This window comes from Eubalaena glacialis, chromosome 17, assembly GCF_028564815.1.
Source record: "Eubalaena glacialis isolate mEubGla1 chromosome 17, mEubGla1.1.hap2.+ XY, whole genome shotgun sequence".
NCBI lineage: Eukaryota > Metazoa > Chordata > Mammalia > Artiodactyla > Balaenidae > Eubalaena > Eubalaena glacialis.
In genome coordinates, this window is record NC_083732.1 from 12,048,393 (window position 1) to 12,061,954 (window position 13,562).

The 13,562-nt window shown below is 38.3% G+C and overlaps 1 protein-coding gene across 4 annotated transcripts in view; it reads left to right on the forward strand.

Annotated features, from left to right (window-relative positions):
* Positions 1 to 13,562, forward strand: part of MTFR1 (mitochondrial fission regulator 1) — a 71,697-nt gene that overhangs the window by 29,671 nt on the left and 28,464 nt on the right. For all 4 annotated transcript variants that reach the window (XR_009697656.1, XM_061171708.1, XM_061171706.1 and 1 more), the window contains exon 4: positions 79 to 194. Coding sequence is in view for 3 of the 4 variants with exons in the window: in XM_061171708.1 (XP_061027691.1) it covers positions 79 to 194 (116 nt within the window). In the remaining variant the exon portion in view is untranslated. The remainder of the gene's footprint in view (positions 1 to 78; positions 195 to 13,562) is intronic.

A 13,562-nucleotide genomic window follows, 5' to 3' on the forward strand; every position in this document is an offset into this window, starting at 1 on the left:
ATTTTCCTTAGGTAATAAAATGTTTTATTCTACCATTTTGGTGCTAGATGAAGAACTTTCCCTATTTGTAACTCACAGCTTACCAGCCCTACAACAGAGTGGAGCCCCAGCCAGCCAGGAGAGGATGCAGTGGTGTCTTTTGCTGATGTTGGATGGGTAGCCAACGAAGAAGGAGAGTGTTTAACAAGACGAAGGTTAGTCTGGATGGCTATCAGAGCTGAGATGCAGTATTTAGTATTTTAAGATGATACATTGGAATCATCTTCTTATTAGGCATCAAGGATACATAGATAAAATAAGACACAGTCCCAGCTTTCCAGGAATACTTGGAAATACTTGCTAGAGGAGATTACAAAAGGAAATCAATAATAGCGATACTGGAAAGACTACTAAATAAATACAGAAGGCCACTGTGGGATGAGAGGTTCAGCAAGGCTTCTCAGGGGGAGGGGATGATAGAGCTGAGTGCTGAGGGGCAGTAGGAGCCACTCAACTAGGAAGGCTGTATTCCAGGTAAAGTGAATGTGATTAAAGGTACTAATCAGGAGGCCACATGGCATGTTCAGGAAACTCCAAATGGCTCCATGAGGCTAGAGAGTAGCAGAGAAGGGTAAGCTGTAGGAGATGAATATGGAAAGTAGGTCGAGGTTAAAAGGTCATACATGTTAGGCTAAGAAGTTTACACTTTTTCCTGAAAACACTGTAGAGCGATGGAAGAAATTTAAGCATCATAGTAATATTATCAAATTTGTATTTTAGTTAAATTTCCTTGTAAACAGTGTAAAGAATAGAAGGGAGCCAAGTCAGGAAATAGGCTAAATAAGAGATGATAAGAGTTTGACTAAATTAAGAAACCGACAGAAGGCATGGAGAAAAAGGACAAAATCAAGAGATACTCAGAAGAATTTTAAACTTTAAGAAACTTTTTGGGTATTGGGGTTGAGAAAGGAAGAGTCTAGGATAACTCCCAGGTTTCTGGCTAGGATATGAGAATGGTGGAACAATTAATAAGAATATAGGAAAACAGATTTCTTTCTGGAGGGTGGGAGTAAGAGGTACTCCAGTGTGTAATATGCTGTGTTTGAGCTTCCTGTGGGACATTGATGTAGCTCTAGAGACAGTTTATGTAGCTAGATATTGATAAAGAATGCTTGCCCTTCAACATGTGGATAGAACAGCTGGTACCCAGAGTACTCAAGGAGCACATATAAGACATGAAGAGCATTTGTATCCTGGATAAAGCTGGCATTTGGGAGTAAATCAGGAGAAAAAAAAAAAGAAAAGAGAAAGAAGGGACTCCCCTACCTGCCAGAAGTAGCTCAAGAGGCAGAAGGAGAACCAGCAGAGAGTGTTGTCATGGAAGCAGAGGTAGGAGAGCTTCAGGGAAGTAGAGTAAACTTCCATCAGTGTCAGGTACTTAGAGGCTAGGTAAACCAAAAACCTAGCAAGTTTCCATTTTGTTTTGCAGTTGAAAGATTATCACTGACTTTAGCAAGAGAGTAATTTCATTTGAGTGGTATTAGCTGAATAAAATAAGAATTAAGTAATCCAAGAGCAAAGAAGGAATTTGATTTGAATGACAAGTAGGAGTGAGGACATAGCAGTAGATGAACAGACCAGATTATTGCAGGATTAGCAGGTAAAGAGCCTTTCTTTTTTAAGATGTTTATTTTATTTTTTTGATTAAACTTTTTGAGATAATTGTAGATTCTTCACATGCAGTTACAAGAAAGAATACAGAAGCATTTCCTGTACCCTTTACCCAGTTTTCTCCAGTGGTAACATCCTGCAAAACATGGTACACTATCGCAACTAGGATATTGACACTGGTTAAGTCAAGATGCAGAACATTTCCATACTACAAGAACCCCTCCTGTGGCCCTGTTTTGGCCACACCCACTTCACTTCCATCTCCAACCCCTCCTTAATGGCAACCACTTATCTGTTCTCCATTTTCACAATTTGTCATTTCAAGATAGTTATATAAATTGAATCATACAATATACAACCTTTTGGGACTGGCTTTTTTTCACTAAGCATAAACTCTAGTGATTCATCCAGATTGCTTGCTGTGTGTATCAGCAGTCCCTTCCCTTTTAGTACTGAGTAGTATTCCTTGGTATGGATGGACCACAGTTTGTTTAACCATGCATCAGTTGATGGACATTTGGATTGATTCCAGTTCTTGGCTTTTATAAGTAAAGTTAATGTAAATGTGTACAGGATTTTGAGCCAGCATAAGTTTTCATTTCTCCGGAATAAATGCCGATGAGGGCAATTGTTGGTTTATGTGAGTCATAAGGTAGTTGCGTGTTTAGTTTTAAAGAAACTGACAAACTATTTTCCAGAATGGCTGTATTATTTTACATTCCCACCAGCAGTGTATGGCTAAGCCAGCTTCTCTGCTTCCTCACCAGCATGTGATGATGTTACTTTTTTCCTTTTTTTTTTTTTTTTTTTGCTATTCTAATAGGTGTGTATTGTGCGTCTCATGATTTTAATTTGTGTTTCCTTATTGGCTAATGATGTTGAACATCGTTTCATATGTTTGCCATCTTCATATGCTTTTGAATAAAATGTCTCTTCATGTCTTTTGCCCATTTTCTAACTGGGTTTTCTTTTGCGAGTTCTTTATATATGCTAGATATGAGTCATTTTTCAGATATGTGGGTTTGTAAACATTTTCTCCCAAATGTAGGGCAAGTAGGACAAGTTAAATCTTATCTTTTCATCTATTTAACAGGGTCTTTCACAGAGCAAAAGTTTTATATTTTAATTCGTTCGTTTTTCCCTTTTACGGATCATGCTTTTGGTGTCAGTGTAAGAACTCTGTGCCTATGTTAGATCCTTTGGATTTTCTCCTGTTTTTGTTTTTTTCAAGTTTATAGTTTTATGTTTTACAATTAAGTCTCTGATTGTTTGTCTGGTTTTGGTGTCAGAGTAATACTAGCTTCAAAAAATGAAGCTATCTATTTTCTGAAGAGATTGTATAGAACTGGTGTTAATTCTTTAAACATTTAGGAGAATTATCCAGTGAACCATCTGGACCTGTTGATTTCTTTTTGGTGAGATTTATTTATGTATGTATGTATGTATGTATTTATTTTATTATTATTATTTTTTCACGGAAAGGCATTTTATTTTAAACATAGAAGTGTGTACCTGTCAATCCCAAACTCCCAATCTGTCCCTCCCTCCCACCCTTCCCCACTGATAACTGTAAGTTCATTCTCTAAGTCTGTGAGTCTGTTTCTGTTTTATAAGTTCATTTGTCTCATTTTAGATTCTGCATATAAGCGATATCATATGATATTAAGTGAAGTAAGCCAGACAGAGAAAGACAAATATCATATCTTTCTCTGTCTGACTTACTTCACTTAGTATGATAATCTCCAGGTCCATCCATGTTGCTGAAAATGGCATTATTTTATTTTTTTTATGGCTGAGTAATATTCCATTGTATATATGTACCACATCTTCTTTATCCATTCATCTGTCGATGGACATTTAGGTTGCTTCCATGACTTGGCTATTGTAAACAGTGCCTGCAGTGAACATTGGGGTGCATGTATGTTTTTCTCTGGATATATGCCCAGGAGTAGGATTGCAGGATCTTATGGTAGCTCTATTTTTAGTTTTTTTTAAGGAACCTCCATACTGTTCTCTATACTGGCTATACCAATTTACATTCCCACCAACAGTGTAGGAGGGTTCCCTTTTCTTCACACCCTCTCCAGCATTTATTGTTTGCAGATTTTTTGATTGATGGCCATTCTCACTGGTGTGAGGTGATATCTCATTGTAGTTTTGATTTGCATTTCTCTAATAATTAGTGATGTTGAGCATCTTTTCATGTGCTTCTTGGCCATCTGTATGTCTTCTTTGGAGAAATGTCTTCTTAGGTCTTCTGCCCATTTTTTGATTGGGTTGGGTGTTTTTTTGTATTTTGAGCTGCATGAGCTGCTTGTATATTTTGGATACTACTCCCTTTCTGGTTGCTTCGTTTGCAAATATTTTCTCCCACTGTGTGGGTTGTCTTTTTGTTTTGTTTATGTTTTCCTTTGCTGTACAAACACTTTTGACTTTAATTAGGTCCCATTTGTTTATTTCTGTTTTTACTTCTGTTACTCTGGGAGACTGATTGAAAAAGATATTGCTGTGCAATTTATGTCAAAGGGTGTTCTGCCTATGTTTTCCTCTAAGAGTTTTATAGTGTCTGGCCTTACATTTAGGCCTTTAATCCATTTTGAGTTTATTTTTGTGTATGGTGTTAAAGAATATTCTAATTTCATTTTTTTACATGTAACTATCTGGTTTTCCCAGTACCATTTATTGAAGAGACTTCTCTCCATTGTATAGTCTTGCCTCCTTTTCATAGATTAATTGGCCATAGGTGGAATTGAGTTTTGGTGTGTTTTTAAAATTATGAGTTCAAGTTCCTTAATAGACTTATGTGACTATCTTACGAATTTCATATTGGAAGAGATGTAGTAGTTTGTATTTTTCAACTAATTGGTCCATTTCATCTAACTGGTTAGATTTATGTGTATAGAATTGTTTGTAGTATTTCCTTATTATCCTTTTGATAGCTACATGGTCTATAGTAATATATCCCCTGTTTCATTCCTGACATTAGTAATTTATGCCTTCTCTTTTTTAAATATTTGTCAATTTTATTAATCTTTTCAAAGAACAAGCTTTCTCTTTCATTTATTTTTCTTTTTTTCTTTTTTTGGTTTTCAATTTTATTGATTTCTGCTCCTATCTATTATTTTCTTCCTTCTGCTTGCTTTGGGTTTATTTTGCTCTTTTTCTAGGTTCTTTGGGTGAGAGTTGATATTATTAATTTGAGACTTTCTCTATTTTTTGAATTTTTGAATTTTTGAATTTTATTTATATTTTATACAGAAGGTTCTTACTAGTTATCCATTTTATACATATTGGTGTATATATGTCAATCCCAATCTCCCAATTCATCACACCACCACCCCAGTCTCTTATTGAAGAGACTTTCCTCCATTGTATATCCTTGCCTCCTTTGTCATAGATTAGTTGACCATAGGTGCGTGGGTTTATCTCTGGGCTTTCTATCCTGTGCCATTGATCTATATTTCTGTTTTTGTGCCAGTACAATATTGTCTTGATTACTGTAGCTTTGTAGTATAGTCTGAAGTCAGGGAGTCTGATTCCTCCAGCTCCGTTTTTTCCCCTCAAGACCGCTTTGGCTATTCGGGGTCTTTTGTGTCTCTATACAAATTTTAAGATTTTTTGTTCTAGTTCTGTAAAAACATGCCATTGGTAATTTGATAGGGATTGCATTGAATCTGTAGATTGCTTTGGGTAGTATAGTCATTTTCACAATGTTGATTCTTCCAGTCCAAGAAAATGGTATCTCTCTCCATCTGTTTGTATCATCTTTAATTTCTTTCATAAGTGTCTTATAGTTTTCTGCATACAGGTCTTTTTCTCCCTAGGTAGGTTTATTCCTAGGTATTTTATTCTTTTTGTTGCGATGGTAAATGGGCGTGTTTTTCCTTAATTTCTCTTTCAGGTTTTTCATCATTAGTGTATAGGAATGCAAGAGATTTCTGTGCATTAATTTTGTATCCTGCAACTTTACCAAATTCATTGATTAGCTCTAGCAGTTTACTGGTGGCATCGTTAGGATTCTCTATGTATAGTAACATGTCATCTGCAAACAGTGACCATTTTACTTTTTCTTTTCTGATTTGGATTCCTTTTATTTCTTTTTCTTCTCTGATTGCTGTGGCTACTAGGACTTCCAAAATGATGTTGAATAATAGTGGTGAGAGTGGACATCCTTGTCTTGTTCCTGATCTTAGAGGAAATGCTTTCAGTTTTTCACCATTGAGAATGATGTTTGCTGTGGGTTTGTCGTATATGGCCTTTATTATGTTGAGGTAGGTTCCCTCTGCCCACTTTCTGGATTGTTTTTATCATAAATGGGTGTTGAATTTTGTCAGAAGCTTTTTCTGCATGTATTGAGATGATCATATGGTTTTTATTCTTCAGTTTGTTAATATGGTGTATCATATTGATTGATTTGCGTATATTGAAGAATCCTTGCATCCCTGGGATAAATCCCACTTGATCATGGTGTATGATCCTTTTAATGTGTTGTTGGATTCTGTTTACTAGTATTTGGTTGTGGATTTTTGCATCTATATTCATCAGTGATATTGGTCTGTAATTTTCTTTTTTTGTAGTATCTTTGTCTGGTTTTGATATCAGGGTGATGGTGGCCTCATAGAATGAGTTCGGAAGAGTTCCTTCCTCTGCAATTTTTTGGAAGAGTTTGAGAAGGATGGGTGTTACGTCTTCTCTAAATCTTTGATAGAATTCACCTGTGAAGCCATCTGGTCCTGGACTTTTGTTTGTTGGAAGATTTTTAATCACAGTTTCAATTTTATTACTTGTGATTGGTCTGTTCATGTTTTCTGTTTCTTCCTGGTTCAGTCTTGGAAGGTTATACCTTTCTAAGAATTTGTCCATTTCTTCCAGGTTGTCCATTTTATTGGCTTAGAGTTGCTTGTAGTAGTCTCTTAGGATGCTTTGTATTTCTGCAGTGTCTGTTGTAACTTCTCCTTTTTCATTCCTAATTTTATTGATTAGACTCCTCTCCCTCTTTTTCTTGATGAGTTTGGCTAATGGTTTATCAATTTTGTTTATCTTCTCAAAGAACCAGCTTTTAGTTTTATTGATCTTTGCTATTGTTGTCTTTGTTTCTATTTCATTTATTTCTGCTCTGATCTTTATGATTTCTTTCCTTCTGCTAACTTTGGGTTTTGTTTGTTCTTCTTTCTCTAGTTCCTTTAGGTGTAAGGTTAGGTTGTTTATTTGAGACTTTTCTTGTTTCTTGAAGTAAGCTTGTATTGCTATAAACTTCCCTCTTAGAACTGCTTTTGCTGCATCCCATAGGTTTTGGATTGTCGTGTTTTCATTGTCCTTTGTCTCTAGGTTTTTTTTGATTTCCTCTTTGATTTCTTCAGTGATCTCTTGGTTATTTAGTAACATATTGTTTGCCCTCCATGTGTTTGTGTTTTTTACCTTTTTTCTCCCTGTAATTGATTTCTAATCTCATAGCGTTGTGGTCAAAAAGATGCTTGATATGATTTCAGTTTTCTTAAATTTACTGAGGCTTGATTTGTGACCCAAGATGTGATCTATCCTGGAGAATATTCCGTGCACACTTGAGAAGAAAGTGTAATCTGCTGTTTTTGGAAGGAATGTCCTATAAATATCAATTAAATCTATCTGGTCTGTTGTGTCATTTAAAGCTTGTGTTTCCTTATTAATTTTCTGTTTGGATGATCTGTCCATTGGTGTAAGTGAGGTGTTAAAGTCCCCCACTATTATGGTGTTACTGTCAATTTCCTCTTTTATAGCTGTTAGCAATTGCGTTATGTATTGAGGTGTTCCTATGTTGGGTGCGTATATATTTATAATTTTTATATCTTCTTCTTGGATCGATCCCTTAATCATTATGTAGTGTCCTTGTCTCTTGTAATGTTCTTTATTTTAAAGTTTATTTTATCTGATATGAGTATTGCTACTCCAGCTTTCTTCTGATTTCCATTTGCATGGAATATCTTTTTCCATCCCCTCACTCTCAGTCTGTATGTGTCCCTAGGTCTGAAGTGGGTCTCTTGTAGACAGCATATATATGGGTCTTATTTTTGTATCCATTCAGTGAGCCTGTGTCTTTTGGTTGAGCATTTGAACGTAATTATCGATATGTATGTTCCTATGACCATTTTCTTAATTGTTTTGGGTTTGTTTTTGTAGGTCCTTTTCTTCTCTTGTGTTCCACTTAGAGAAGTTCCTTTAGCATTTGTTGTAGAGCTGGTTTGGTGGTGCTGAATTCTCTTAGCTTTTGCTTGTCTGTAAAGCTTTTGATTTCTCCCTCGAATCTGAATGGATCCTTGCCGGGTAGAGTAATCTTGGTTGTAGGTTCTTCCCTTTCATCACTTTAAATATGTCATGCCACTCCCTTCTGGCTTGTAGAGTTTCTGCTGAGAAATCAGGTGTTAACCTTATGGGAGTTCCCTTGTATGTTATTTGTCGTTTTTCCCTTACTGCTTTCAATAATTTTTCTTTGTCTTTAATTTTTGCCAATTTGATTACTATGTGTCTTGGCGTGTTTCTCCTTGGGTTTATCCTGTATGGGACTCTGTGCTTCCTGGAATTGGGTGGCTATTTCCTTTCCCATGTTAGGGAAGTTTTCGACTATAATCTCTTCAAATATCTTCTCAGGTCCTTTCTCTCTACCTTCTCTTTCTGGGACCCCTATAATGTGAATGTTGTTGCGTTTAATGTTGTCCCAGAGGTCTCTTAGGCTGTCTTCATTTCTTTTCATTCTTTTTTCTTTATTCTGTTCTGCAGCAGTGAATTCCACCATTCTGTCTTCCAGGTCACTTATCCATTCTTCTGCCTCAGTTATTCTGCTATTGATTCCTTCTAGTGTTTTTTTCATTTCAGTTATTGTATTGTTCATATCTGTTTGTTTGTTCTTTAATTCTTCTAGGTGTTTGTTCTTTAATTCTTCTAGGTCTTTGTTAAACATTTCTTGCATCTTCTCGATCTTTGCCTCCATTTTTTTTCCGGGGTCATGGATCATCTTCACTATCATTATTCTGAATTCTTTTTCTGGAAGGTTGCCTATCTCCACTTCATTTAGTTGTTTTTCTGGGGTTTTATCTTGTTCCCTCATCTGGTACATAGCCCTCTGCCTTTTCGTGTTGTCTGTCTTTCTGTGAATGTGGTTTTTGTTCCACAGGCTGTAGAATTGTAGTTCTTCTTTTGCTGTCTGTCCTCTGGTGGATGAGGCTATCTAAGAGGCTTGTGCAAGTTTCCTGCTGGGAGGGACTGGTGGTGGGTAGAGCTGGCTGTTGCTGTGGTTGGCAGAGCTCAGTAAAAGTTTAATCCACTTGTCTGCTGATGGGTGGGACCGGGTTCCCTCCCTGTTGGTTGTTTGGCCTGAGGCGATCCAACACTGGAGCCTACCTGAGCTCTTTGGTGGGGCTGATGGCGGACTCTGGGAGGGCTCACGCCAAGGAGTACTTCCCAGAACTTCTGCTGCCAGAGTCCTTGTCCCCGTGGTGAGCCACAGCCACCCCCTGCCTCTGCAGGAGACCCTCCAACACTAGCAGGTAGGTCTGGTTCAGTCTCCTATGGGGTCACTGCTCCTTCCCCTGGGTCCTGATGCGCACACTACTTTGTGTGTGCCCTCCAAGAGTGGAGTCTCTGTTTCCCCCAGTCCTGTCGAAGTCTTGTTGAAGTCCTGTAATCAGATCCTGCTAGCCTTAAAAATCTGATTCTCTCTGAATCTCGAAGTCCTGTAATCAAATCCTGCTAGCCTTAAAAGTCTGATTCCTCCTCCTGTTGCCAGACCCTCAGGTTGGGAAGCCTGACATGGGTATCAGAACCTTCACTCCAGTGGGTGGACATCTGTGGTATAAGTGTTCACCAGTTTGTGAGTCACCCACCCAGCAGTTACGGGACTTGATTTTATTGTGATTGCGCCCCTCCTACCGTCTCATTGTGGCTTCTCCTTTGTCTTTGGATGTGGGGTATCTTTTCTGGTGAGTTCCAGTGTCTTCCTGTTGATGATTGTTCAGCAGTTAGTTGTGATTCCGGTGCTCTTGCAAGAGGGAGTGAGAGCACGTCCTTCTACTCCACCATCCTGAACCAGATCCTCTTTTTCTGATATAAGCGTTTAGTGCTGTAAACTTCCTTCTCAACACTGCTTTTAGCTGCATCCCACAAGTTTTGATATATTATTTTAATTCAGTTCATTGTATTTCAAATTTCCCTTGAGACAACTTCTTTTAACTGTTGAAGTTAGAAGTTTGTTGTTTGGTTTCCAAATGTTTGGAAATTTTGCTATTATTTTTTGGTTATTGAGTTCTAGTTTGATTCTGTTGTGGTCAGAGGACATAAACTGTATACAGTTGATCCTTGAATAACACAGGTTTGGACTGTGTGTTCCCACTTATATGCAGATTTTTTTCTGTAGTAAGTACTATAGTCCTACACAATCTGAGGTTGGTTGAATCTGCAGATGCAGAACTGTGGATACTGAGGAACTGCAGATATGGAGGGAGGACTATAATTTATATGCAGATTTTGGACTGCGGGGAGGGTTGGAGCCCCTAACCCCTGTGTTGTTGAAGGGTGTTTTTCCATTCTTTTAAAAATTTGTTGAGGTTTTTTTAAGTGGCTCAAGGATATGGGCCATTTTGGTTTATGTTCTATGGGTACTAGAAAAGAATGTGTACTCTTGTTGTTGTTAGTGGAATGTCCTATAAATGTTAAAGAGAACTTGTTGTTTGATGGTGTTGCTAAATTCTTCTGTATCATTCTTGATTTTCTGTTTGTTTTAACAATTGTTGAGAAGGGGGTGTTGAAGTCTCCAACTGTATTTGTGGATTTGTGTATTTCTCCTTTCTTTTCTATCAGCTTTTGCTTTTCATATTTTGGAGATCTATTGTTTGGTGCATACATATTTAGGATTACTGTGTCTTTTATCTTTTTACTGTAGTATAATGTCCCTTTCTGTCCCTGATAATTTTGTTTGCTCTTAAGTTCTACTTTATTTAATATTAATATAGTCAGAACTGTTTTGGTTTTTTTTTTTGGTTAATGTTTGCATAATATATCTTTTTCTATTCTTTTACTTTCATCCTGCTGTTAGTATTTGCCTTATATTTTGAGATGCTTTTATGTTGGGTGCATATGTATTTACAATTGTTTTATCTTCTCGGATTGATCCCTTGATTATTATGTAGTGTCCTTCTTTGTCTCTTTTGACAGACTTTATGTTAAAGTCTATTTTGTCTAATAAGAGTATTTCTACTCCAGCTTTCTTTTGATTTCCATTTGTGTGGAATATCTTTTTCTATCCCCTCACTTTTAGTCCATATGTGTCCCTAGGTCTGAAGTGGGTCTCTTGTAGACAGTATATTATACGGGTCTTGTTTTTGTATCCATTCAGCCAGTCTATGTCTTTTGGTTGGAGCGTTTAATCCATTTGCATTTAAGGTAATACTGATACATATGTTCTTATTGTCATTTTGTTAATTGTTTTGGATTTGCTTTTGTAGGTCTTTTTTCTTCACTTCTTTTTTTTTTTGTTCTCTTGTGATTTGATGACTATCTTCAGTGTTATGTTTGGATTTCTCTTTCTTTTTTGTGTGTATATCTATTGTAGATTTTTGGTTTGTGGTTACTATGAGGGTTTGGTATAGCAAAACCTCATAGTATGTGTATACAAGATTGTTTTAAGTTCCTGCTGTCTTATTTCAAATGCATTACCAATATCCTGCATTTGTACTCTCCTCAAGATTACTAGCTTTGATATCATATTTGTGTGTGGATGATTTCCTACCTTTATTGTGTTTTTGCCTTTACTGGTGAGCTTTCCCATTCGTAATTTTCTTGTTTGTACTTGTGGCTTTTTCTTTTTCACCTAGGGAAGTTCCTTTAGCATTTGTTGTAAAACTGGTTTGGTGATGGTGAATTCTGTTAGCTTTTGCTTGTCTGTAAAGCTTTTGATTTCTCTGTTGAATCTGAACGAGAGCCTTGCTGGGTGGAGTATCCTTGGTTGTAGGTTTTTCCCTTTCATTCCTTTAAATATATTGTGCCACTTCCTTCTGGCCTGCAGTGTTTCTGCTGAAAAATCAGCTGATAACCTTATGGGGATTCCCTTGTATGTTATTTGTTGGTTTTCCCTTGTTGCTTTTAATATTAATATTTTCTCTGTGTCTTTAATATTTGTCAGTTTGATTAATATGTATCTCGGTGTGTTCCTCCTTGGGTTTATCCTGTATGGGACTCTCTGTGCTTCCTGGACTTGGGTGACTGTTTCCTGTTCCATGTTAGGGAAGTTTTCAGTTTTATCTCTTCAAATATTTTCTTAGGCCCTTTCTCTCTCTCTTCTTCTGGGATCTCTATAATGTGAATGTTGGTGTGTTTAATGTTGTCCCAGAGGTCTCTTAAACTGTCCTCGTTTCTTTTCATTCTTTTTTCTTTATTCTGCTTTGCAGCAGTGATTTCCACCATTCTGTCTTCCAGCTCACTTATCTGTTCTTCTGCCTCATTTATTCTGCTATTGATTCCTTCTAATGTATTTTTCATTTCAGTTATTGTTCAATTGCTTGTTTGTTCTTTACATCTTCTAGCTCTTTGTTAAGCATTTCTTGTATCTTCTGAGTCCGTGCCTCCATTCTTTTTCCGAGATCTTGGATCATCTTTACTATCATTACTCTGAATTCTTTTCCAGGTAGATTGCCTATCTGCACTTAACTTAGTTGTTCTTCTGGGGTTTTATCTTGTTCCTTTGTCTGGAACATATTCCTCTGCTGTCTCATTTTGTCAAACTTTCTGTGTTTGCAGTCTCTGTTCTGCAGGCTGCAGGATTGTAGTTCCTCTTGCTTCTGGTGTCTGCCCCCTGGTGGGTGAGGCTGGTCTAGAGGCTTGTGCATGCTTCCTGGTTGGAGGGACTGGTGCCTGCCCACTGGTGGGTTTTTCCCTCTCGTGGGTAGGGCCATGTCAAGGGGTGTGTTTAGATGTGGCTGTGGGCTCAGAAAGACTTAGGCAGCCTGTCTGCTGATGCGTGTGGTGTGTTTTCACCCTATTGTTTGTTTGGTCTGAGGTGTCCCAGCACTGAAGCCTACAGGCTGTTGGATGGCCCAAGACTTGGTGTCAAAATGGCAGCCTCCAGGAGAGCTCATGCTACTGAGTACTCCCTGGTACCTCTGTCACCAGTGTCCTTGTCTCCACAGTGAGCCACAGCCCTCCTTACCTCCCCAGGAGACCCTCTAAGACCAGCAGGTAGGTCTGGCCCAGGCTCCTCTGAAGTCACTGCTTTTTCCTTGGGTTCTGGTGCACACAAGACCTTGTGTGTGCCCTCCAAGAGTAGGCTTTCTCTTTCCTCGAGTCCTGTGGAGTTCTTGCGATCAAGCCCTGCTGGGCTTCAAAGCGAAATCCTCTGGGGGCTCCTCCCAGTGCCAGACCCCCAGACTAGGGAGCCTGACGTGGGGCTCAGAACTCTCACTCCTGTGGGAGAACCTCTGCGATATAATTACTTTCCAGTTTGTGCGTTGCCCACCCGGTGGGTATGGGATTTGATTGTATCATGAATGCGCCCCTCCTACCATTTCGTTGTGGCCTGTTCTTTGTCTTTGGATGTTGAATATCCTTTTTGGTAGGTTTCATGCTTTTTTGTCAGTGGTTGTTCAGCAGTTAATTGTGATTTTGGTGTTTTCGTGAGAGGAGGTGTGTTCAAGTCCTTCTACTCTGCCGTCTTGTCTCCTTGCCTGTCTGGGGCCCACAGCGTGGTCGCAGTTGCTGTCCCGCTGCAATGTAGCCTCGTTGTTTGGCCACAGACTGGCCTGCCTTTGGCGCCCATCAGGCTGGAACTAAGCCCTGCCATTATTTTTTTAAAGTACTTTTTCAGCCTTGCCGTTTTACTCCTCTCCTTCTGGGACCCTGATGACACAATTATTAGATCTTCTGTTGTAGCCACACAGGTCACTGAGACT